At 41.2% G+C, this 26,250-nt stretch overlaps 1 protein-coding gene across 1 annotated transcript; it reads right to left on the bottom strand.

Moving 5' to 3' along the window:
* Positions 1-800: 800 nt before the first annotated feature.
* NKAP (NFKB activating protein) lies at positions 801-24,105 on the bottom strand (the record flags this gene model as incomplete). The annotated part of the gene is made up of 9 exons (XM_080719168.1): positions 801-975; positions 8,501-8,650; positions 9,605-9,680; positions 10,006-10,115; positions 12,111-12,174; positions 15,843-15,980; positions 16,166-16,236; positions 19,823-19,903; positions 23,720-24,105. The coding sequence occupies 9 exons, from the start codon at positions 24,103-24,105 to the stop codon at positions 801-803; spliced, it is 1,251 nt and encodes a 416-aa protein (XP_080575294.1).
* Positions 24,106-26,250: the final 2,145 nt, after the last annotated feature.

Raw genomic sequence — 26,250 nt, 5'->3', positions numbered from 1 at the left:
CCAGTACCACCAAAAAAAAAAGAGTGGAAGTAGAGACTTTAAATCCAAATGACATGATTTTCTGGGCAGCTTCTGTATTGTATTACACAAGTTGGTGTTCAAATTCCAGATCTGCTTTTTACAGCAAGGCTTTCCTTTTGTTCACAGAAGCAGCCTCCTATATAGCTTCTATCAACCCCATCTTTGACACATTCAACACCAAGGAATGATCATTTCCCACAAGTTCAGCTGCAGGGGGTGGGTGTTGGGTAGAGCACAGAACCAGGACACATGATTGAAGTTTCTCCTCTCACTGGCACTTTCTCTTCAGGCCACCTTCTCTAAAACAGTAAGATTTCATTCATAATTTGATTTTTTTGTGGTGCTGGAGATTGAACCCAGGAACTACCTACCTGTAGTCCGGATAGCTACCTCTAAGCTATCGTCCCAGCCCCGTTTTATTTTTATTTTAAAATACGGTCTCAGTTGCTGAGGCTGTCACTAAATTGCTGAGGCTGGACCCAAACCTAGATCCTCCTGTCTCAGGCTCCCAAGTGCTGGGATTATAGGTGTGCACCACTGCACCTAGCTATAATTTGTATTTTTTAAACCAGAAAGTTATGGTTAATCCAAAATAACCCAAAGTATTTACTAAAGTTATATCAATCACAGCTTTCTCTTGAGGGACCAAAAGAATTAAATAGAAGGCACAGTAGCACTGGAAAGCTTTTTCAGAGCACAATAATCTTTTTATGTGTATGTAAGAAACCCAGGCTTGCTTTTTTGTCATTAAAAATGTCTGCTGACCCATCAGAGGATCCTTATTTGTCATCCTTCCCCTTGGTTTTTCTGTATACCATCTCTCGAAAGCTGGCCAGAATCTTGTTCTCTCTCTTCCGCCTTTCTTCCTGATTAAAGGATGCGAGGGCTCTCTTCTCATCGGCGCTGTAGATCTGGTTCTCCTTCCGCAGTCGCACGGCTTCCATTCGGCGATGCCTGGAGATGAGTTTATTTTTTACTTAACTTCTCAGTAATTATTCTCATTAGAATGTCCTCATGAATCCTATGTGTGTGTGTGTGTGGTACTGGGGAATGAACCCAGTGGCATTCTACCTCTAACCCACACCACCAGCCCTATTGTTTTTTTATATTTTATTTTTGAAACTGGGTCTCACTAAGTTGTAGAGGGCCTCACTAAGTAGCTGAGGATGTCCACAAACTTGTCATCCTCCTGTCTCAGCCTCTAAAAGTACTGGGATTACAAGCGTGTGCCATCCACCCCCTCACACCCAGCTCATTAATTATATCTTAATTTAGAATGGTCTTTTTATTTTATTTTATTGTTTTGGTGGTACTGCGGATGGAACCCAGGGGCCTTCTACCTCTGGGCTATACTCCCAGACCTATTTTATATTTTATTTGGAAACAGGGTCTTTTAAACCAGCTGAGGCTGGCTTCAAACCTGCGTGATCCTCCTGTCTCAGCCTTTCAAGTGCGGGGATTACAAGCGTGAGCCACCACGCCTGGCTAGAATGGTCTTTTTAAAAGCTGACATATAAGCTGGGCATGGTGACACACACTTGTAATCCCAGTGCTTGGGAGGTCGAAACAGGAGGACCACACAGGTTCAAAGCCAGCCTCAGCTACTTAGTGAGGCTCTCTGCAACTTAGTGAGACCCTGTTTCCAAATAAAGTATAAAATAGGTCTGGGAGTATAGCCCAGAGGTACAAGAGCCCCTGATTTCCACCCCCAGTACCACTAAAACAAAAAACAAAAAATAAAAAATAAAAAACCTTAAAACTGACATATAAATCAGGCATGGTGTCTCACACTTGTAATTAACAGCATTTGGAAGGCTGAGACAGAAGGATTGTGGACAGCCTCCGCTACTTAGTGAGGCCCTTTGCAACTCAGTGAGACCTTGTTTTAAAATAAAGAATAGGGCTGGGTGTGTATCTCGAAGGTAGAATGCCTCTGGGTTCCAACCTTAGTACTACAAAAAAAAAAAAAAAAAAAAAGCTAACATATAGAAACTTTTTTTTTGTGTGTGTAGTATTTGGATTGAACCCAGGGGGTGTTCTACCTTTAAGCTATAGCCCCAACCCTATTTTATTTTAATTTGAAACAGGGTCTTTCTAAGTTGCTGAGGCTGGCCAGCGACCTGTGAGCCTTCTGTCTTAGCCTCCCAAGTACTAAGATTACAGGTGTGTGCCACCATGCCTGGCTCATTGAAACTTTTTGGAATGTGTTAACGTATCAAAAGATTATTTATCTGTTGATGTACCCTTTAATCATCTCTAGAATTCAAATAATGATCTCTGATGATCTGTTAACATACTGAATATCACCATTAATTTCAAATTCTGAGGGCTGGAGTCTAATTTAGTTTCCACTGAAACAACCAGAAATGAGCAAATTATTAAACGTCCTAGATGATATGTCCATTTGCTTCTTTTTTATGGTACTGGAGATCGAACCCAGGGGCATTCTACTTCTGAGCACACCCCCAGCCTATTTAATTGTTTTTTTTTGTACCGGAGATGGAACCCAGAGGCATTCTACCTCTGAGCACACCCTCAGCCCAAGTTTATTTCTTATTTGGAAACAGGGTCTCACTAGGTTGCTGAGGACCTTGCTAAGTTGCCGAGGCTGGCTTTGAAGCTGTAATCCTCCAGTCTCAGCCTCCTAAGTCTGTGATTACAAGCCTGTGTCACCACGCAGGTATTAATTTTTAATTTTTTGTGGTACCGGAGATTCAACTCAGGGGTTTTCTACCTCTGAGCTACACCTCCAGCCCTATATTATTTCTTAGTTTGAAACATGGTTTCACTAAATTGTGGAGGGCCTCACTAAGTTGCTGAGACTGGCTTCAAACCTCTGATCCTTCTGTCTCGGCATTCCAAATACTGGGATTACAGATGTCCATTTGTTTTTGTGAGATTGACAGTAGGATGCATGAAGGATTAAACTTGTCATCATTCAACCGTACTTCTTTTAAAGGAACCAAGTCTAATTGTATAATTGAACAGGAATTCTGTGAGTAGGTGCAACTTCTTCAGAATCTGGCAGTGCCTCAAAGAAAGGAAAGTAGGGACTTAGCACAGGAACAGATCAGTAAAGTATAGGGTTAGAGGCAAGGGGAAACCGTGCCAATCATATTCAAAAGGTGTGTTTATTTAGAGGAACATTTTGACGGAAACCTGCCTCTTTTGTGTATGTGTATCTAACCCTGTTACACAATCAGTTCAGGAAGCTTGACCCATCTCTAGAAAATCAGAAGAAAAAAAAACTAGATGAGAATAATGAGCATCATTTCAGGGTAGTGTGAAGGTCGGGAAGTGGCAAGTTGGGAGAATCAGTATGATGATATATTTAGGTTGCTCCAGGTAGCAGTTTCTCTAGTAGAGAAAGTGCTACATGAGCCGGGTGTAGTGATGCACTCCTGTCATTCCAGTACTTGGGAGGCTGAGACAGGAGGATCACAGGTTTGAGGCCAGATTCAGCAACACAGAAAAGGTCCGCCACAACTTAGTGAGACCCTGTTTCAAAATCAAAGATAAAATAGAGCTGGGGGTGTAGCTGAGAGGAACCCCTGATTTGAATCTCTAGTAACAGCAACAAAAAAGAGCTATGTGAATGGTAATGCAATAAACAACCATGTGTGTGTCTTTTAGTACAGGGGAAAGACTTTTCCTTAGGTACCCTGGCATGGAGCTGCTGGGTCATAAGGCATATGAATGTCTAACTTTCCAAGATAATGCACACTGTTTTCCAAAGAGTACCAATGTATATAATCATGAACAGTACTGAGCAGTTAAATTGTTACTTTTAACCTAGAAAAATTTATCAATATATTTTATGGTTAGTGCGTTTTTTTTTTTGTTTCCTTAGAAAACACGACTTCATGTAGGTGTGGTGATGCATGCTTTTATTCTCAGCACTTGGAGGCTGAGACAGTAGGATTGGAGGTTTGAGGACTGACTCAGCAAGTAGTGAGACTCTCATCAACCAGGCAAGACCCTGTTTCAAAAAGAAAAATAGGAAAATGGGGCTGAGGGTGTAACTTGGAGGTCTAAGGTAGAATGCCCCCGAGTTCAAGCCCCAGGACCAAATAAAAACAAAAACAAAACAGAACAAAACAACAAAAAATACTACTTCACCCCAAGGTCTAAAAGATAATTTTTTTTGTAGAACTGGGGATTGAACCCAGGGGCATTCCACCTCCAAGGTAGTTTTTATTCTTTATTTTTGAAACAGGGTCTCACTAAGTTGTGGAGGGCCTCACTAAGTAGCTGAGGCTGGCCACAAACCTGCAATCCTCCCGCCTCAGCCTCCCAATCACTGGGATTATAAGTGTGTACCACCGTGCCCAGCTAAGATATATGTTTTTTTCTTTATTTTGAATTACGGTTTCACTGAATTGCAGAGGGCCTAAGTAGCTGAAGCTGGCCACCAACCTGTGATCCTACCATCTCAGCCTCCTAAGTACCGGGATTACAAGTGTGTGCACAAACGCCTGGCTAAGATATATGTTTTTAAAGTCCTTAATCTAGTTGCCCCAAGGATGTGAATCTACAGGATGTCTTAAATACTGCTTGGGTTGTATACATTGGTACTCTTTGGAAAACAATGTGGCATTTATTATTATATTATGTCCATATGGTAGTTAACGTTCTTTTATCTTTTTTCAAATGGATAGCTATTTTTTTTCTTTTGCCACTTAATAAAGAGTTCCTTCCTTTCTCACTGTTCTGACATGCCATCTCTTCCATACAGCAAAGTCCCACACACATATGGCTATCTCTGTATTTTCTTCTATTCAACAACTCAGTCATTTCCCTATGCTTCCTAAAGTGCTATAAACTTTCTAAGTTCTTATCTCGGGTAGAGAAAAATTTTACCTTTCCTACTCTTCTTCAGAAAAGATCTGGTTATTCTTGGCCTTTTAGTCCAACGAATACACTTTAGAATCAGATTACTAACTTTCATGAACAACTGTTGTGATTTTGATTGGAACTTTATCAAACTGGTGGATCAATTCGAGAATGAGTGACAAATACTGCCTTTCTACCCAAGATCATGGCATCTCTCTATTTATTTCGATCCTACTAATGTCTCCTAGTAATATTTTACTATTTTTCTTGTAGAGATCTTGGGCATCCTTTCTTAATATTTATTCCTAAATCTTTGTTTTTCTCTGATTCAATTATAAATGTTGTTTTTTGCTGGGCGTGGTGGCGCATGCTGATAATCCCAGCATTTGGGAAGCGGTTCTCAGACAGCCTCAGCTACTACTTAGTGAGGCCCTTTGCAACTCAGGGGGACCCTGTTTCAAAATAAAGAAAAAAAAAATGGGCTGGGGCTGGGTGTGGAGGTACATGTTTGTAATCCCAGCATTTGGGAGGCTGAGAAAGGAGGATCATGGTTTGCGGACAGCCTCAGCAACTACTTAGTGAGGCCTTTGTAACTCAGTGAGACCCTGTTTCAAAATTTAAAAAATAGGGCTGGGGGTGTAGCTCAAAGGTAGAATGCCCCTGGGATCCCTCCCCAGTACTGCAAAAAAAAAAAAAGAATAAAAAATAGGGCTGGGGGTATAACTCAGAGGTAGAATGCCACTAGGTTCAATCCCCAGTTTGCTCATATATAGAAATGCAATTTTATCCTTATATACAACCATTTTCTAAACCCTCCTATCATTATTGTTGTTGTTATTATTATTATTATTTTGTTATTATTATTAGTAATAGTAGTACTGGGAATTGAATCCAAGGCTATTATTAGTATTAGAAGAACTGGGAATTGAATCCAGGGTTAGTCTACTTCTGAGCTACAAACCCAGTCCTATTTTATTTTTTTAATTTTTTTTGCAGTACTTGGGATAGAACCCAGGGGCATTCTACCTCCAAGCTACACCCCCTAGCCCTATTTTTTATTCTTTATTTTGAAACAGGGTCTCGCTGAGTTACAAAGGACCTCACTAAGTAGTAGCTGAGGCTGTCCGTGAACCGTGATCCTCCTGTCTCAGTCTCCCAAATGCTGGGATTACAAACGTGCACCACCATGCCCAGCTATTTTTAAATTTTGAAATAGGGTCTCATTAAGTTTCCAAGGGCTAGCCGGGCGTGGTGGTGCACGCTTGTAATTCCAGCATTCGGGAGGCTGAGACCGGAGGATCGCGGTTCGTGGACAGCCTCAGCTACTCAGTGAGGCTCTTTGCAACTCAGTGAGACCCGGTTTCAAAATAAAGAATAAAAAATAGGGCAGGGGGTGTAGCTCGGAGGTTGAATGCCCCTGGGTTCCATCCCCAGACCTGCAAAAAAAAAAAAGAAGTTTCCAAGGGCTGACCTCAAATCTGCAATACTCCTATCTCCATCTCCCAAGTACTGGCACCACCACGATGTGCCACCACACCTGTCTTAAATCCTCCTGTTATTTATAATTCATCTCAAGATTCTTGAGGATTTTCTATGTAAATGGTCATATAATTTATGAAAATGACTGTGTCATATCATCTTGTCCAATTTTGTGACTCTAGCTTCTTTTCATTTTTGTTCTTTGTGGTACTGAGGATGGAATCCCTGGGCATTCTACCTCTCAGCTACACCCCCAGCCCTATTTTGTATTCTTTATTTTGAAACAGGGTCTCACTGAGTTGTGGAGGTCCTCACTAAGTAGCTGAGGCTGTCTGCGAGCTGCGATCCTCCTCTCTCATCCTCCTGAATGCTGGGATTACAAGCCTGTGCCACCACACCCGGCTTTCTTTTCATTTTCTTACTGTGCTCGTCTTTATAATGATGTTGGTTCTTAGAATTCCAAGATTCTAGATGTGTTTCAGGGATTTTGAAAATATCTGCCTGCAGTGTCAGTTCAAAATAGTTACCTACCTTAAAATATAAAGTTGTTTTCTTAGGGGGGATTATGGGGGATTGAGCTATAGCCCCAGCCCTATTATTTATTTATTTATTTATTTATTTATTTTATTTTATTTTATTTGCGGTTCTGGAGGTGGAACCCAGGGGCTTTCCTACCTCCAGGCTATACTCCCAGACCTACTTTTTATATTTCATTTGGAAACAGTGTCTCACTAAGTTGCTGAGAGCCTCACTAAGTAGCCAAGGCTGGCTTCGAACTTGTGCGATCTGCCTGTCTCAGCCTCCCAATCGCTGGGATTACAAACGTGCAGCACCATGCCCGGCCCTAATTTTTTTTTTGAAACAGGGTCTCACTAGGTTAATGAGAGTTTTATTACTTGCCAAGGCTATCTTTGAACCTGCAATCCTCCTGTTTCAGCCTCCCAAGCACTGGGATTACAGGCATGAGCCACCACACCCGGTTTATAGTTTTAAATAATCTAAAATTCAGCCAGGCATGGTGGTGCACACTTGTAATCCCAGAATTTGGGAGGACAGGAGGATTGTGGTTAGCGGACAGCCTCAGCTACTTAGGCCTTCCGCAACTCAGTGAGGCCCTGCTTCAAAATAAAGAATAAAAAATAGGGCTTGGGGTGTAGCTTGGAGGCAGAATGCCCCAGGGTTCCATCCCCAGTATTGCAAAAAAACATCTAAAATTCAATTCAGTTTTAGTATTGTTGCCCAGTTACTTTACTCTCCTGGTTCTTTCTGGTACTTTGCTTTATCTTTTCTAATTTTATATTAATTTCTTCATGCTGAACCTGACATTTATTTTTTTTATTTTTTTGTGGTTCTGGGGTTGGATCCCAGAGCATTCTACCTCCCAGCTACACCCCCAGCCCTATTTTTATTCTTTATTTTTGAAACAAGATCTAAGTTGCAAACGGCCTCACTAAGTCATTGAGGCTGGCCATCCATCCAACCTCTCAAGTACTGGGATTACAAGTGTGTGCCACCATGCCCAGCTCCGACATATTTCATAATCTCTCTCTTTTTTTTTTGCTGGGTCCCTTGAGGACTGGAGGCAAAAACAAAAACCAAGAAATGTTTTGTCAAAGAACTAAAATGCCTTACACAACTCAGATAGTTGGACTTAACTATATCTTATAGTAGATAAATGTCAGCATCAAAAATGAAGTAGTAAAGTACACAGGAAATAGTGATTCTTTGAAGCTGGAGATATAGTTGAGCTTGAGGCCAAGTTTTACTTATATATTTGGAATTTTAGCTATGTTTATACCAATAAAATCATTATCAAACCAATACATATTTTTGTGACACTGAGAATTGAACCAAGAGGCATGCTACCTCTGAGCTACACTGCCAGACTGATTTTTATTTCCTATTTGGAAACAAGGTCTCACTGGGTTGCAGAAGGCCTCACTAAGTAGCTGATACTGGCAGTGAACATGTGATTTTTCTGTCTCAGCCTCCCAAGTACTAGTATTACAAATGTGTGCCACCACGCCTGACTATCAAACCAATATTTATATTCAACTTTCCATCAGGAATAGTCACTTAATGAAAACCATCAAAATGTAATTCTGGTAGAAGGAAAAAACAAGACAAGAGCTCATTTTGGATTCTGAGTTCCCTGCCAAGAACATACCTGCTCCCACTCATTACGTAACCTGAACATTCAAAGGATGCGATTTCTTCACTTGTCAAGCCGATTTCACCTCTTCGTGGGATACGTTTTCCTGCTTTTACGTATTCAGCCATAGCTGCACCTTCACCCGGTAACAGAGCATGGCCATAACTATAAAGTAATTCAGAATTCAGAAAGGGTCCATTAAACCATCGCAATATCAAAAGCTTGTCATCCAAAGAAAGCACAGAACATTTTCTTTGCGACAACAACAGGAATAACAGTGTTGAGCAATAGCATTCTGGCAAGCACAATATAAATGATTTTTAGTTAGTGAAAAAATGCATTATGACCTATATTATTAACCCAGAATTGCAGGGATGCTTTGAAAGAACAAGATATTAGTGAGCGTAGACTCATGGTTTATAATTGTGGGTTACCTTGTCTCTACAGGCATTGCCATTACTGCTTCTGTCCCCGGCGCATTCCCTTTCTTTTATTTCCCTTACAAAAACCCCAAAGTAAAAAAAAAGTATCTCAAATTCCAATAATTTCTAGACTTATTGCCAATAATTATGCTACATAGCAAAAATTATCTAGAGACTTTAAAAACTATTTTCCATTCATTCCATTAGGAGGATGTTTCTTGTATCCCTACTAAAGCTTGGAATACAAGAACAGTCTCTGTCCTTATGGAGTTTATATATTAATAAGGTACAATGACAGTAGGAGGTAAATTATACAATAACTCGCATAAAAGAAATAGAAAATTATATGAGGATTAAATGAGTAGAAATCACAACTACCTGTGGAGGGGAAGTATTAGGAATCAGCATATCTTCCCTCAATCTGAAAAGGGCCTTGAATGATAATGATTTCAACAGGAAGATACTGGGGACAGGAAAAAAACACAAGCAGGGAAAAGAAGGGAATGCTTGGGGGAGGAAAGAAGCTGAACAAGACACAAAAATGGGAAAATGCACAGTAAACATAGGGGACTTTTAGTAGCTCAGTTGAGTTGGAACCTGGAGTGTAAATAAGGGAGTAGAGGGAGATGAGTTTGGCAAGGTAAGTTAGGAATGTTTTGTGGAAGATATTTGAGATTATAAATATGCTGATACTCACTTCAAAGGTTTATCGTCTTGAGAGGCAAGTGATTTTGGAGCCTCTGGGCCAATTAAATCTGAGGGTTCTTCAGCTTCTGCATGAAAGATGTTCAAAAACACATTCATATTTTGACTAATCAGTTACTTTAATGTTTTATCTGTTCTGAGTTAAAGTCTATTAGAAGAACCTACTTGAGCCAGGAGTGGTGGCACACATTTGTGATCCCAGCACTTGGGAGGCTGAGATGGGAGGATCTGGGTGTGTGGCCAGCCTCAGCTACTTAGTGAGGCCCTTTGCAACTCAGTGAGACCCTGTTTCAAAATAAAGAATAAAAAAATAGGCCTGGGCCATAGCTCAGAGGTAGAATGCCCCTGGGTTCCAACCCCAGTACTGTCAAAAAAGAAAAAAAAAGAACTTACTTGATCGATCCTTCCAAGGATTCTCTAGAAATTCTTCTTGGGACTCTTTGGAACTGGAATCACTAGACTCTTTTCTGTTCTTCTTAGACTTCTTTTTCTTATATTTCTTCCTGTAGGGATCATAATTTGATACAAATTCACTTAATATCCCATGTTAAAAGGCATCTTAATTTTTTTTTTACAGTACTAAGGATGGAACCCAGGGTAATACTACTTCGGAGCTGTATCCCCAGCCTTATTTTTTATTCTTTATTTTGAAACAAGGTCTCACTAAGTTGCGGAATGGCCAGGAATAGTGATCCTCCTGTCTCAGCCTCCCAAGTACTGGGATTACAGGCATACACCACCCCACCTGGCTTAAGCAGCTTAATTTTTTAAGGCAAAGAAAAATAAGACTGATGAAAATAATCTGAATTCCTAGCTTATTCAAACTTGTTAGAGACGTAAAATTCAAATACATAACACTTAATCAAATTGAGTTTCACTATAAAATATCATTAGAGGGAACAATGGAATACAGTTATAGGAAGATTAAAGAAATAAAACAGCTTGTAAAACAGTTCTTATCAATTTGAGCATTAATAATAAATCTTTTTAAATTTTTATTGGTGCATTGTAGTAATAAGTCTGAGTGTAATGGATTAAAACATATCAAATATGCTTAAATCTTGGGGTTTATAATACTAAAATATCCGACTCATTATTTTGAAAACTCATAAAACAAAAAAATCAAGTAATTATCATGCACTTCTGATACAAACTATACTTCAGGATATTCACAGAGTTGATAAAACAGACACAGTAGTGCACATCTATAATCCTGGTATTTGGTATGTTGAGACAGGAGGATTGCAGGCTGGAAGCCAGCTTTAGCAATTCAGTGAGACTCAGTTTTGAAATTAAAAAAAAAAACATAAAAAGGGTGGGAGGTATAGCTCAGAGGTAGAATGCCCCTGGGTTCAATTTCTGGTACCAAAAAGAAAAAAGCCAAGAGCAAGTTTTACTTTTTCTTTTTCTTTCTTTCTTTTTTTTTTGTGGTACTGGGGATGGAACCCAGGGACATTCTACCTCCGAGCTACATCCACAGCCCTGTTTTTTATTTTTTATTTTGAAACAGGGTCTTACTGAGTTGCAAAGGGCCTCAGTATGTAGCTGAGGCTGTCTGTGAACCATGATCCTCCTGTCTCAGCCTCCCAAATGTCAAAAAAAAAAAAACCTTACTTGATCAATCCTTCCAAGGATCCTAAATCCTTGGAAGGATTCTCTAGAATACTTGGAATTACAAGTGTGTGGGATTACAAGTGTGTGTCACCATGCCCAGCTCAGTTTTTCTTATTATTCTACCTAATTAATGAAGAAGGCATGTCAGAACTAAACTATTTTGTGAATCCAAGTGAAATAATGGATCTAGACAGTGAAAATCATAAGGTAAAGAGAAAAGCAGAGATTCTTTCCTCTTGATGGAATTGTACAGCACCACCTATGCAGTGTTCCTGCCCTAAACTCAAACCTGAACCTTGTCAAGCCTATCACTCTTCAGGAAATAAAAAGGATAGAGGCATATGCAAAAGGACATTATACAAATACAATCATTGTAATTTAAGGACATTAATAGCATCCTGATTTGAATAAGCAATAGAAAAAACTTCTGAGAATTAAGTAATCATTGTTAAATATTTTGGGAATGATAATATCATTGTACCTTTTAAAATAATGCCTATGATATTTTTTGACACTGGAGTTTGAATCTAGGGTCATTCTACCTCTGAGTTACAACACCAACACTCTTAATTTTTTATTTGGAAATAGGGTCTCATTAAGTTGCTGAGGCTCTTGCTAAGTTACTAAGACTGGCCTCGAACCTGCAATCCTCTTATCTCAGTCTCCCAAGTACAGAGATGCCCAGTCAAGAACGCATATCTTTTAGAAAAGATGCATTGTTTATAAATGGAATGATATCTGGGGTTGGTTGAGAAACACTTGGGGGTGTGGAGACTTCCAAAAGTCAATCATTGTTTAAACTACATCATGGGTACATGGGAGAATCATCATAAAATTTGATATATATTTTAACTCTTGCACAAAAAATTAAAGAAAAAACTGACGATCTGCGTTTCTTCTTCTTTTCCTTTTTCTTAGCTTTCTTTGCTCTTCTTTTTGTATCTTCATCTGCAAATTAAAACACATAATTGATAAACAACTTTAAACTCTAAAATTCCAATACTTTTGAGTAAATAAATATTCTATTACTGTCCCATTTGATGTTAAAGAGAAATTCATTCATTCTAACATTTATTGCAATTTGCCAACATAAAATTTAAAGTCAGACCAGGTATAAGGTAATATAGAATACTTTAATTTCACTGCATGAGATTAAAATACTGTTTAAGTAGGAAAATGACCTTATTTTTATTTTTAATTTTTTTTTTGGTGGCACTTGGAGTGGAACCCAGAGGCTTTCTACCTCTAGGTTATACTCCCAGGCCTATTTTATATTTTGTTTTTTATATATATTTTTATATATTATTTATTTTATATTTTTGTTTGGAAACAGGGTCTAAGTTGCTGAGTCTCACTAAGTAGCTGAGGCTGGCTTCAAACCTGTGCGATCCTCCGGTCTCAGCCTCCCAAGTACTGGGATTACAAGCGTGAGCCACCACGCCTGGCAAAATTGTCCTTATTTTTAAAAGATGCATACAGAAATATTTAGCATAAATGTGTGATATTTGCAAATTATGTTGAATAGCTTGTATTTTTTTTTTGAGGGTCTGGGGATGAAATCCAGGGGCACTGGATCCCTGAGCTACACCCCTGCCTTGTTTTTTATTTTTTATTTTGAAACAGGGTCTCACTAAGTTACAGAGTACCTCACTAAGTACCTGAGGCTGTCCACGAACCGCGATCCTCTAGTCTCAGCCTCCCATATGTTGGGACTATAAGCATGCGCCACCACGCCCGGCTTGAATAGCATGTATTTGAAGTGAATGTCAAAATACTAACAACCAGCCAGGTGTGGTGGCACAGGCTTGTAATCCTAGCATTCGGGAGGCTGAGATGGGAGGATTTTGGTTCATGAACAGCCTCAGCTATTTAGTGAGGCCCTTTCTAACTCAGTGAGACCCTGTTTCAAAAAAAAAAATGATAAACTGGGTGTGGTGGCATTTGGGAGGCTGAGACAGGAGGATCGCAGTTCGAGGCCAGCCCCAGCTACTTAGTAAGGTCCTTTGTAACTCAGTGAGACCCTGTTTCAAAAATAAAGAATACAAAATAGGGCTGGGGGTGTAGCTCAGAGGTAGAATGCCCCCTGGGTTCCATCCCCAGTACCACAAAGAAAAGGAAAAAAATAGGGCTGGGGGTAGAGTACCCTTGGGTTCAAGCCCCAGTACTAAAAAACAAAAAAACAAAACAAAAAAAAAACCCGGGCATGGTAGTGCAGGCTTGTAATCCCAGCATTCGGGAGGCTGAGGATATGAGAGGAAACATTGTGTAATGTGTCAACCCCGGAGGAGGCATCTTCTTGTCTATCATCAGCTCGAAAATGGCACAAAAAGATGGCTTTTATGTAAATAATTTCTGAAAATTAAGAAAATATAAAAACAAGCATTAGAACAATAAGATAATATTCTTATTATTGAATTTTAATACTTTTAAAATTAGTTGGATGCTTTTTTTAAGAGGCTAATTAACTGGGCGAGGTGGTGCACCATGCTTGGAATCCCGGTCCTTGGCAGGCTGAGACAGGAGGATCCCAGGTTCAAAGCTAGCCTCAGCAACTTAGTGAGATTCTATTTCAAAATAAAGAATAAAAAAATTGGGCTGGAGTTGTAGCTTGGAGGTTGAATGCTCCTGGGTTCGATCCCTATTACCACACACATAAATACAAAAGTGGCTTATTGCAATGTACCACCCAAGATGGGATGCCTTGAATCATTTGGCAGACAGCCTGAAGGTGTACTTTAAAAAAAAACTGTAGAGAGGTACCCACTGGGCATGAGAATTACACAAAAGAGCCTTCCATGGGGTGGACACAGGCCTGTATGGCTGGCCTCAGCACCAATTCTTATGGCCCAACCCCAAGTTGGTCTGGTGCTCTGCACTCTGTACAACCAAGCTGGAGTGAGTGTGCTTAGGTTTGAATCTCAACTCTGACCTTGGGTGTGGTAGCTATCACCAGCTCCATGCCTCCATTTCCTCATCTAGAAGATGTTACTGTGTGAGTCAGGCATGGTGGTGCTTCTCTGTAATCCCAGTAATGGGACACTGAGACAGGAAGATCTCAGGTTCGAGACCAGTCTCAGCAACCTAACAAGACCTTCAGCAACCTTTTGAGACCCTGTTTCAAAAAATAAAATAAAATAGGAGCTGGGCATAATCCTAGTACTTGGGATGCTGAGAGAGGAGGATTGCAGGTTTGTGTCCAGCCTCAGTAAATTTATCAAGGCTCTCTACAACTTAGTGAGTCCCTGTTTTAACAATCCTGAGTAACACACATACACACACACACACACACACACACACACACACACACACACAACTGTTAACAATCAACAATTCCCAGTAATACACACACATACAGGCTGGGGGTATAGCTTGGTGGGAGAATGCCTGTGGGTTCAATCTCCAGTACCACACACACCAAAAAAAGATGTTATTGTTCTGTGCATGGTGGCTCATGCCTATAATCCTAGTGCTTGGGAAGCTGAGACAGGAGGATTGCAGGATGGAGGACAGTCTCAGCAACCTAGTGAGACCCTGTTTCAAAACAAAAATAAATAAATAAATAAATAAATAAATAAATAAATAAATAAATAAATAAAAAGCGATGGAGGTGTAGCTTGGAGGTAAAATACCCCATGCATTCAATTCCCAGTATCATACACCAAAAAAAGATGTTATTGAGCTGGACTTGGTGGCGCACGCTTATAATCCCTGCTCTTGGGAGGCAGAGACAGGAGGATCACATAGGTTCGGAGCCAGCTGCGCTGGCTTAAGAGACCCTGTTTCCAAATAAAAAAGTATAAAAATAGGTCTGGGAGCATAGCCCGGAGATAGAAGGGCTTCCAGGAACTCCAGTACCAACAACAACAACAACAAAAAAATAAAACACACACACACACACACACACACACAAATATTTAAGAGTATAGCTCAGTGGTAAAATATTTCTATATGCATCTTTTAAAAATAAGGACATTTTAGCCGGGCGTGGTGGCGCATGCTTGTAATCCCCGTGCTTAGGAAGCTAAGACAGGAGGATCGCATGGGTTCGAAGTCAGCCTCAGCTACTTAGTGAGGCTTTCAGCAACTTAGTGGGACCCTGTTTCCTAATAAAAATAAGGTCTGGGAGTATAGCCTGGAGGTAGAAAGCCTCTGGGTTCCACCCCCAGTACCACCAAAAAAAAAAAAAAAAAAAAAAAAAAGGACATTTTTGCCAGGTGTGGTGGCGCACACTTGTAATCCCCGCGCTTGGGAGGCTGAGACAGAAGGATCGCCCAGGTTCAAAGCCAGCTTCAGCTACTTAGTGAGGCTCTCAGCAACTTAGTGAGACCCTGTTTCCAAATAAAATATAAAATAGGTCTGGGAGTGTGGCCTAGAGGTAGAAAGCCTCTGGGTTCCACCTCCAGTACCACCAAAAAAAAAAAAAAAAAGATGTTATTGTGCAGATTAATAGCAATAATGACTATAAAGCACATAGCAGGGTGCCTGGTACAAAGTCAGTGAATATTCATTCAGAGACGTTCAGCTATTATTGTTTTCGGAACCCTCTTCTAAAATAAGTTTAAAGAGGTAACAATAGCTTTGAAGCAAGGCTTGCAGAAAGATGTTGGCTTTCATACCACTGGAGTCTGTTTCAGATTCAGAGTCACTGTCACTATCTTCCGAATACTTCTTGTGTTTTCTTTTAGATGATTTTTTCTTTCTCCTTTTCTTAGACCTTTCTTTTGAATGACTAGACTTCTTCTTCTTTTTTTCATCTGTAGAAAAGACAAATAAAATGAATTTCTAAAGAAGTATTTTGACCATACAATTTAATGTATTTGATATACCGAAAAGGAATACATGACTGGCAATTTGAGTCAAAGCAAAGTCCAGTGTTCAACTCTTTATATGGTTATGTGTTAAACTCCTTATTTAAATGGTTCTGTATTTAAAAAAATACCTTCTGAACTAGATGCTGAAGTAGTGCTTTTCTTTGGCTCTTCATCCTCTACTGGTGTGTGTTCATCAGAGCTGAATTTAAAGAAAATTGTATTAAGAATTAGAAAAGTGACAAATTGTGAACCACAGAGTATCAAGCACAGGCGTGTAATCCCAGTGTTTGGGAGGCTGAGACAGGAGCATCGTGCAGGTTCGAAGCCAGCCTCAGCTACTCAGTGAGGTTCTCAGCAACTTAGTGAGACCCTGTTTCCAAATCAAGTATAAAATAGGTCTGGGAGTACAGCCCGGAGGTAGAAAAGCCCCTGGGTTCCACACTCAGTACCACACAAAAAAAATTCGTAAGAGCACTGATGGTCCAAAAACCATGAAAGCAACAGTGGCTGGGTGTGGTGGTGCACAGCTGTAATCCCAGTGCTTGGGAGGCTGAGACAGGAGGATGGGAGGTTTGGGCAAGCCTCAGAAACTTGATGAGATCCTGTTTCAGAATAAAAAATAAAAAGTGCTGGGAGCATAGCCCAGAGTAGAATGGTCCCTGGGTTCAATCCCCAGTACCACACACACACACACACACACACACACACACACACACATCAAGCAGCAGGCCACTTCTTAAAGAGTGTATTTTCAAAGCCAGGTGTGGTGGTGCAAGATTATTTGGGAGGCTGAGACAGGAGGATCGTGGTTCGAGGACAGCCTCAACTACCACTTAGTGAAGCCCTTTGCAACTCAGTGAGACCCTGTTTCAAAAATAAAAAATAAAAAAATAGGGCTGGGGGTGTAGCTTAGCGGTAGAATGCCCCGGCTTCCATCTCCAGTACCACACACAAAAAAAGAGTGTATTTCTAGAGTCTGCTACCTTCATAATAGTAACATAACTCATAATTGCATAATACTTTAGCTTACAAAGTGTTACACAAATGGCCACAGAAGATTTATATTTTTAGAAGAAACCATAGGACGAAAGTAGAGAAACAGAAACCATAAGAAGGCTGAAGGAAGACTTCATTATTTTATTCTTATTTATGCATTTTTTGGTGGTGGTACTGGGGTTCCTGGAAGTCCTTCTACCTCCGGGCTACACTCCCAGACCCATTTTATATTTTTTATTTGGAAACAGGGTCTCTTAAGCCAGCGCGCGTGGCTGGCTTCGAACCTGCGCGATCCTCTTGTCTCTGCCTCCGAAGCGTGGGGATGACAAGCGTGCGCCACCACGCCAGGCTTATTTATGTATTTATTTTGGTGACACCAGGGGCCTCAAGTGTGCTTCACAAGTGCTCTAGCACTGAACTACCTCCCCAACCCCCTGATTTTATTCTAAGTGTATAAGAATATATAATAGAGCAGTAACTGTTCTGTCTCTCCAGAGCAAGAACCTAACAATTTACAGTCTAAAAAGATTTCCTTCTTAGCCAGGCATAGTGGTGGATGCATCTAATCCTAGTACTGGAGAGGCTGAGACAGGAGGATCATAGGTTTGAGGCTGGAGCATGGTAATTTATTGAGACCATTTCGAAATAAAAATAGAATAGTGCTGGGGGTGTAGCTCAGAGGTAGAATGCTCCTGTGTTCAATCCCCAGTACTACAAAATAAATAAACATAAAAAAGAGATTTCGTTCTTTTGCAGAGACTTGTGAAAGAAAGTAAGACTAAAATTCTTTAATAGTTCACAAGGCGAGTTTTCATACAATATAGTCTTTTTCTCTGAAGATCACATCTGGGATAATTTAGATATTGTCTAGTAAATTATTTTTAGAGTTCTTCCGACTCTAATTCTGTGAATTCAGGTTCTTCAGATCTTTTCCAAAGGCATCTATAAGAACAAGTTTTAAGCTGTGGTGTACACAAGTAATCTTAGCTACTTGGGAGACTGAGGCAGGAGGATCTCAAGTTGGAGGCCAGCTTGGGAAATTTACTGAGATCCTGTCTATTTATTAAAAAAAAAAATGAAGCCGGGCGTGGTGGGGCACGCTTGTGATCCCAGCAATTGGGAGGCTGAGACAGGAGGACTGCGGTTCACAGACAGCCGCAGCTACTTAGCGAGGCCCTCTGCAACTCAGTGAGACCCGGTTTCAAAATAAAGAATAAAAAATAGGGCAGGGGGTGCAGCTTGGAGGTTGAATGCCCCTGGGTCCCATTCCCAGACCTGCAAAAAAAATAAAAAAATAAAAGGAATAAGGACGTAGCTTAGTGGTAGGGTGCACCTGGGTTCGATTTCCAATACAGACAAAGAAGGAGAGAAAGAAAGGTTTACGATAATAATGTTTTGCACCTTATCGCTTTTCACCCTCTTGCAAATCACAGGTTGACCTGTTCTGTGCATTGTCTCAACTCAAAGTAAATAAAGATACAGAAGAGGTAAGAAGACATTTATGATTAGGACTAAAGAAAACAAACATAATAAAGCATTATGCCTTCAGATAGTATTGGATATAGGAAAACTAACTGACTAAAGACATGCATATATTTTCCTTAAAAACATCTCTTTTGCCGGGTGTGATGTACACGCTTGTAATCCCAGCATTCGGGAGGTTGAGACAGGAGGATCGCCGTTCACGGCCAGCCTCAGCTACTGAGTGAGGCTCTTTGCAACTCAGTGAGACCCTGTTGCAAAATAAAATAATAAAAAATAGGGCAGGGGGGTATAGGTTGGAGGCCAAATGCCCCTGGGATCCATCCCTAGCCCCACAAAAACAAACAAAAAACCCAAAATAACCCCCCAACCCCCCAAAAACCATCTGTTTGTATTGCTATTACTACCATGCAATCTGCTACCAGGTTGAGAAAAAAATTCAAAATAACATATATTATTTGTTTTATCACTCAACTTTTCTTTTTTTCCCCCGAAACTGCAGGTCAAACCCAGGGACATTCTACCTCTGAGCTACACCCCAGTCCGATTTTTTATTGTTTATTTTGAAACAGGGTCTCACTAACATGTGGAGGGCATCACTAAATTGCTGAGGCTGGCTGTGAACCTGCAATCCTCCTGTCTCAGCCTCCCAAGTTCTAGGATTACAAGTATGTGCCGCCATGCCTGGCTATCACTGAATCCTTAGATATGTTCTATGTTTTTAAAATATAAGGGGTAGAAGAGCATAAACTACAATTAAGAAAAAATCTGAGACGTAAAGTTCTTCACTTCAGAATTTTCTCAGGAATCTCAGGATTTAAATGAATGTTGGAACACATGTAAGAATATTTTCAATACACTTTTATTGGTGCGTTGTAACTTTATATCATAATGAGGTTCAGAGTATTAGAAACACACGTACACAGAATGCTTGGTGTGCTTCCCTCCAGGTCCCTTCCTGTTCCCTACCCCTTTCTGCACATACTATTAAGATTGGTACTGATAACTCTGTATATGCACAGAGCATTATCTGAACTGCTTCCTTCACTGAGTCCCCGCATCTCCTTCCCCTCACCCCCTTCCACTATTCTGTGAACTCTCCTCATTTATTGGAAGTCCCGTTTGTTTCTCAATTTCTCTCTAGCTTCCACTTGTGAGAGAAAATATATGACCCTTCACTTTCTGAGACTGGCTAATGTTACTTAGCATAATATGCTCTAGTTCTATCCATTTTCCTGCAAATGACATCGTTTTGTTCTTCTTGATGGCTGAGTAGAATCTACTGTGTGTATTTTTAAACCACTTACTCAGGTTCAGGATTCTTTGGAGAAAGACCCCACACTTCAGGAGCTCCCAGTTCTCCAATCCGCTCTCTCTCACTTAATCGCCTAAAAGATATAAATATTTAAGTTATAACACAGTGACTGGTTTCCTAACTATATAATCAAATTAACAAAGTCCAGGTATGTTTTTCTCTTTTTGTATTGGGTTCTGCCTATTTTGCTCAGCCTGGCCTGGAAATCCTGGGTTTAAGAGATCCTTCCAAGCCGGGCGTGGTGGTGCGCGCTTGTAATCCCTGCGCTTGGGAGGCGGAGAGAGGAGGATGGTGCTGGTTCGGAGCCAGCCTCGCTGGCTTAAGAGAACCTATTTCCAAATAAAAAAATATAAAATAGGTCTGGGAGTGTAGCCCAGAGGTAGAAGGGGTTCCAGGAACCCCAGTACCACCAAAAAGAGATAGGGAGGGAGGGAGGGAGGGAGGGAGGGAGAGAGAGAGAGAGAGAGAGAAAGAGATTTCCACATCAGCCAATTAGCTGTGACTATGGGTGCTTGTCACTGTGCTCAGCTTTCCCTGTATGTTTTCAAAGTTTACAGAACACTTTTTTGTGTGATACTGGGGAAAGAACCTAGGGTGCTTTATTATTGAGGTATATCCCCAGCCATATTCCTTGAGCTTGCCATCCTCCTGTTTCAGTCTCCCAAGTACTAGAATTACAGGTGTGCGACACTGTGCCCAGCTCAAAAACTTGTTTTAAATGGGAACTCATCACTTACTATTTAATGTTCTTATAATAATATCAAATGGTACAATCTATAAGCAAGATGCTGTGATGCACTCCTGTACTCCCAGTACTTGGGAGGCTAAAAAGGAGGACTGAAGGTTCAAAGCCAGCCTCAGCAATATAGCGAAACTCTCAGCAATCAATAGAGACCCTGTTTAAAAACAAACAAACAGCCGGGCGTGGTGGCGCACGCTTGTAATCCCCGCGCCTGGGAGGCACAGACAGGAGGATCACGCAGGTTTGAAGCCAGCTGCGTGCGCTGGCTTAAGAGACCCTGTTTTCAAATAAAAAAGTACAAAAATAGGTCTGGGAGTGTAGCCCGGAGGTAGAAGGGTTTCCAGGAACCCCAGTACCACCCAAAACAAAACAAAACATAAAAAGGGCTCAGAGGTAGAATGTCCATGGGTTAAAACCTCAGTAACATGGTACACACAGGTACAATATAGTACAAATTACAGACAGTTTCCTTGGCTGGGTAAGAAACAATAGGAGAGACTGTCAATTGGGAGACTGTCAGTTATATCCAATGCATTGCATAGCTTCTCCTTGTTCATTTTTCCATCTTTTTTCTGTGGTGCTTGGGATTGAGCCTAGGGGAATTCTATCTCCGAGCTGCACCCCCAGCTCAATTTTTTAATTCTTTATTTTTCTTTCTTTATTTTTTTGTGGCACTAGGGATGGAACCCAGGGGCATTTACCTCTGAGCTATACTCCCAGCCCTATTTTTATTTATTTATTTATTTATTTATTTATTTTTATTTTTTGGTGGTACTGGGGGTGGAACCCAGAGGCTTTCTACCTCCGGGCTACACTCCCAGACCTTTTTTATATTTCATTTGGAAACAGGGTCTCACTAAGTTGCTGAGAGCCTAAGTAGCTGAGGCTGGCTTCGAACCCGTGCGATCCTCCTGTCTCAGCCTACCAAGTACTGGGATTACAAGCGTGCGCGCCACCACGCCCGACCTACCCAACCCTATTTTTTTAATTCTTTATTTTGAAACAGGGTCTCACTAAGTAGCTGAGGCTGGCTGCAAACCCAGATCCTCCAGTCTCAGCCTCTCAAGTACTGGGATTACAAGCGTGCGCCACCATACCCAGCTCTACCTGCTCATTTCATTTGCAATATGTGACAGAAAGATTTACATTTGGAAACAACTTCTATTTATGTATGATTATAAAGGTAAAGAAAAAGACAGGCAGGGTGGCACCTGCTTATAATCCCAGCATTTGGGAGGCTGAGACAGGAGGATTTCGGTTCACAAATAGCCTGAGCTACTTAGTGAGTCCCTTTGCAACTCAGAAAGACCCTGTTTCAAAATAAAGAATAAAAAATAGGGCTAGGGGTGGAACTCAGAGGTAGAATGCCCCTGGGTTCCATCCCCAGTATGGCCAAAAAAAAGTGAAGAAAAATCTTGTTTGATTCAGTCAAATCTTCACTTTTCAGGAACCTAAGAATTACTGAAGAAAGTGAAAACGAAGTATAAGTAAAAAATGAAAGGAGTTCTGAAAATGAAAGAAAAATTTTATTTGACAAAAACTGCACTCAATAGAATATAAGGTTTGTTTCCTTGTTTTTTAGTATTCCCAATTTCTTCTATTTTATTTTTTGTTATTATTCATAAACTTAAAAAACCCTCAGGCTCAAGTGCTCGAAGATTAGCTACTTGTGATTCCATGAAGGTATCTTCCAACAGTTCCAACTTTAAGCGTCCTTCAACGCCTGTGTTACTAGAAAATTTCTGGTTCTAAACACATAGTTCGTGGCTTAGTAGAGTGCCTGACACATAATAATTAATCAACATTAGATATTATGACTCACACAGCAATAATTATAAGCCTCTTCCTTTCTTCTTCTTTTTTTTTTTTCGGCACTGGGGATGGAACCCAGGGGCATTCTACCTCCGAGCTACACCCCTAGTCTTATTTTTTAGTCTTTTTTCTTTTTTTGAAACAGGGTCTCACTGAGTTGCAAAGGGCCTCGCTAAGTAGCTGAGACTGTCCACATACCACGATCCTCCGGTCTCTGCCTTCTGAATGCTGGGATTAAAAGTGTGCACCAGCACACCCGGCTCCTTTCTTCTTAAAGTATATCCTTTCCCATTTCCATATTCACTTGCAGGGGAGTCCTGATCTCAACCTGGTATCATTTTTCATGGTCAAGACCGAGACCACTTAACAAGACCTTTCTCAAGGTAACTTCATCCGTAGCTTAGCAGATCACTTTTCCTACATTCACATAATCATGCTACTAGAAAGCTTTCCTCCTTTCTAATACAAACCCTTAATTTCAGCCCTTCCCTACAAAATATTTCTTTTACATATCCCATTATTTCAAACTTTTCCTTCATTCAACAAGCAATGGTTGTATTCCTACAAAGTGCTAGGGGACAGCCTCAGCTACTTAGTGAGGCCCTTTGTAACTCCATGAGACTTTGTTTCAAAATAAAGAATAAAAAATAGGGCTTGTGGTGTAGCTCGGAGGTAGAATGCCCCTGGGTTCCATCCCCAGTACTGCGGGGGGGGGTATATATATATATATATATATATATATATATGAATGGCCCTCCTTTCAGTGAGTTCAGTTTAGTAAGGAATAAAAACAAGCTCACGAATACTAATAACACAACCAAGTAAGGGCTATATTTCCGATAGATCTTGGCAATGTCTAACAAGTCAGGAAGGGGAAAAGAGAGTGCGGGAAAACAAAGCACTGTATAGAAGGGGCTCAAGGATGGGTGAAAATGTAAAGGAAGAAAAGGTCGAATAAGAGGCTGTAGTGGGCTGGGTTTGGTGGTGCTAGCCTCTAATTCCACTATCTGGGAGGCTCAGACAGGAGGATCGCAGGTTGGAGGACAGCCTCAGCAACTCAGTGAGACCCTTAGCAACCTGGGAAGACTTTGTTTCAAAATAAAAACACAAAAATGGCTGAGGGTGTAGATTGGAAGTAGACTGTCCCTGGGTTCAATCTCCAGTACCACAAAAAGCAAACAAAGAAAAGGTTGTCGTGGGTGAACTGAAAGGTAAGAAGATGGGCGAAAGGCAGGCATTGAGAATAGGTTGAAACACAACAAACGATAAATCAGACTCCAAAAAGGCACAGGGTAGGGGTGCTAAAACAAGAGAAAGTGCTGCGATCTCACTCACTTCTGTCGCAGGCTCTCTTCCCTCTCCTTGTCCAGGAGGCTAGGCCAAGGCTTGTCGCACCCGTAGGGGCGCGAGTAGCCGCCATAATAGGCGGACGAGTAGGCAGAAGCAAAGGGGTTGCTCCGTGGTACAGAGGGCCGCTCTCGGGAGCGCGATCGCGAACGGGAGCGGTAGGACTGGTTTCGGGAGCTTTGGCTGAGGCCACCCAGCTGATGGCTGAGTCCATTCCTGTCACCAGACCGAGAACAAGAGCGCGAGCGAGACCGGCGGCCCCGGGGAGAGCGGGAAGATTTGCTGGGCTTGGGGCTCTTCGAAGGGCTGCGACGTTTTCCCCCGGAACCCGAGGCCGCCCCCTCGGGGCTACGCGAGCCGGACACCCGAGCCATTGCTACAGCTGTGCCCGCGAAGCAGTGGGACGAGGGGGCAGTCCCGCAACCTCGGTAAGATTCCCGGTTGCCAGGGCTCCCAGAACCCCTGCGGTGCAACCTCTCAAATCTCCAGAAACCTTGGAAACAGTTCCGGGTACGTCGGCAAATTGCTTCCCCAGGAACTATGGGCTCTCGTTGACGAGAAAGGATGTGTGCATCCGTATAAATAAGTTGTTCGGGAAACTCGGTCCGCGCATTCTTCAGGTTCCGGTTGAGGTTCCTTAAATCTAAACTGGGTAGTAAACTAAATTCTTACTCAGCCTCGAACTTGGAAGGACCTAAGGGGAAAACGACAGAATACAGGATGCGTCTCACTGACTAGCCGCATGCACAGCCAATTCTGTATGTGTTCTTTGTGCATTGTGTAATTATATATGTGTGTGAATGTATGAATGTGTATATAGATTATGCATAATTTTTTTCCTTTGAAATCCCCCTAAAATAAGGAGTGAGCAATGATGTCAGGTTCCATATTATCCAGTTAGCTTAGAGGGCACAAATTCTGTGTTAGTGACTTAATATACTCGAATTGTTTGCGGCCCAGAAAAAAACTGCATACTTACCGGACTCAGCCTGTGAGAGGCTAAGGCAGGAGGATCTTAAATTCGAGGGCACGTTGGTCAATTTAGCTAGACCCTGTCTTTTTTTTTTTTTCGGTACTGGAGATGGAACCCAGGGGCGAATTTCTACCTCCAAGCTACACCCCCAGCTCTTTTTTTTTTAGTGTTTTTATTAATATATATTTTAGAAGCAAATACACATCCATTTTATTGGTGCATATTATACAGAATATTGGGTTTCACTGTGGCATATTCATACATGCGTGTAACATACATTGATTTTTTTTTTTTTTGGTGGCACTCGGGGTGGAATCCAGAGGCTTTCTACCTCAGGGCTATACTCCCAGACCTATTTTATATTTTATTTGGAAACAGGGTCTCACTAAGTTGCTGAGAGCCTCACTAAGTAGCTGAGGCTGGCTTCGAACCCATGTGATCCTCCTGTCTCAGCCTCCCAAGCGCGGGGATTACAAGCCTGCGCCACCATGCGCGGCCCCAGCTCTTTTTTGTATTCTTTATTTTTGAAACAGGGTCTCACTGAGTAGCAAAGGGCCCCACTAAGTAGCTGAAGCTGTCCTTGAACCGTGATCCTCCAGTCTCAGCCTTCCAAATGCTGGGATTACAAGTGTGCACTACCATGTCTGGCTCAGCTCAGACTGTTTTTTTTTTTTTTTTTTTTTTTTTTTGCGGGTTTGGGGATGGAACCCAGGGGCATTCGACCTCCAAGCTACACCCCCTGCCCTATTTTTTATTCTTTACTTTGAAACCGGGTCTCACTGAGTTGCAAAGGGCCTCACTAAGTAGCTGAGGCTGTCCCCGATCCTCCAGTCTCAGCCTCCCGAATGCTGGGATTACAAGCGTGGGCCACCACGCCCGGTTCAGACTCTGTTTTTTAAGAAATAAAAAGGGCTGGGGTGTATCTTAGTGATAGCCCCTGAGCTCAATACTCAGGACAACAGGAAAAAAACCCAAACAAACAAAACTCAAAACAAAACAAAAACAAAACCAACAAAAAACAGAAACAAAGAAAGAACCCTGGTGTGGTGGTACACACCTGCAATCCCAGTATTTGGGAGGCTGAGACGGGAAGATCACAGGTTTGAGGTCAACTTCAGAAACTTAGTGAGACAGACCCTGTCTTAAAAAAAAAGAGCCAGAGGTGTATGCCCTTGAGTTCCATCCTCAGCACCAAAAAAAAAAAAAAAAAAAAAGAAAGAAAGAAAAAGAGAAAAGAAAAAGAAAGAGAAAAAAGAAAAGAAAGATTGCATACATAACCTCAGCCTCTCATCTGTACCAATGTATTCTAGGAAAAGAAATTTGCCACCCTCTCACTGTTCAGACCCTTAAGCTACTTCATCATATACTAGTCCAGCAATATAATGCTCACTATTTATATTCATTTTCTATTGTTTTGTTATTGTTTTGTTATTGTTTATATTGTTTTGTTATATTGTATTTGTTATATTCATTTTATATTGTTTTGTTTGCAGTACTGGAGATTGAACACAAGGGCTTTCTACCACTGAGCTACACCCCAAGACCT

Source organism: Muscardinus avellanarius (assembly GCF_963383645.1).
Source record: "Muscardinus avellanarius genome assembly, chromosome: X".
Taxonomy (NCBI): domain Eukaryota; kingdom Metazoa; phylum Chordata; class Mammalia; order Rodentia; family Gliridae; genus Muscardinus; species Muscardinus avellanarius.
This window is presented reverse-complemented; position numbering and strand designations above follow the sequence as displayed.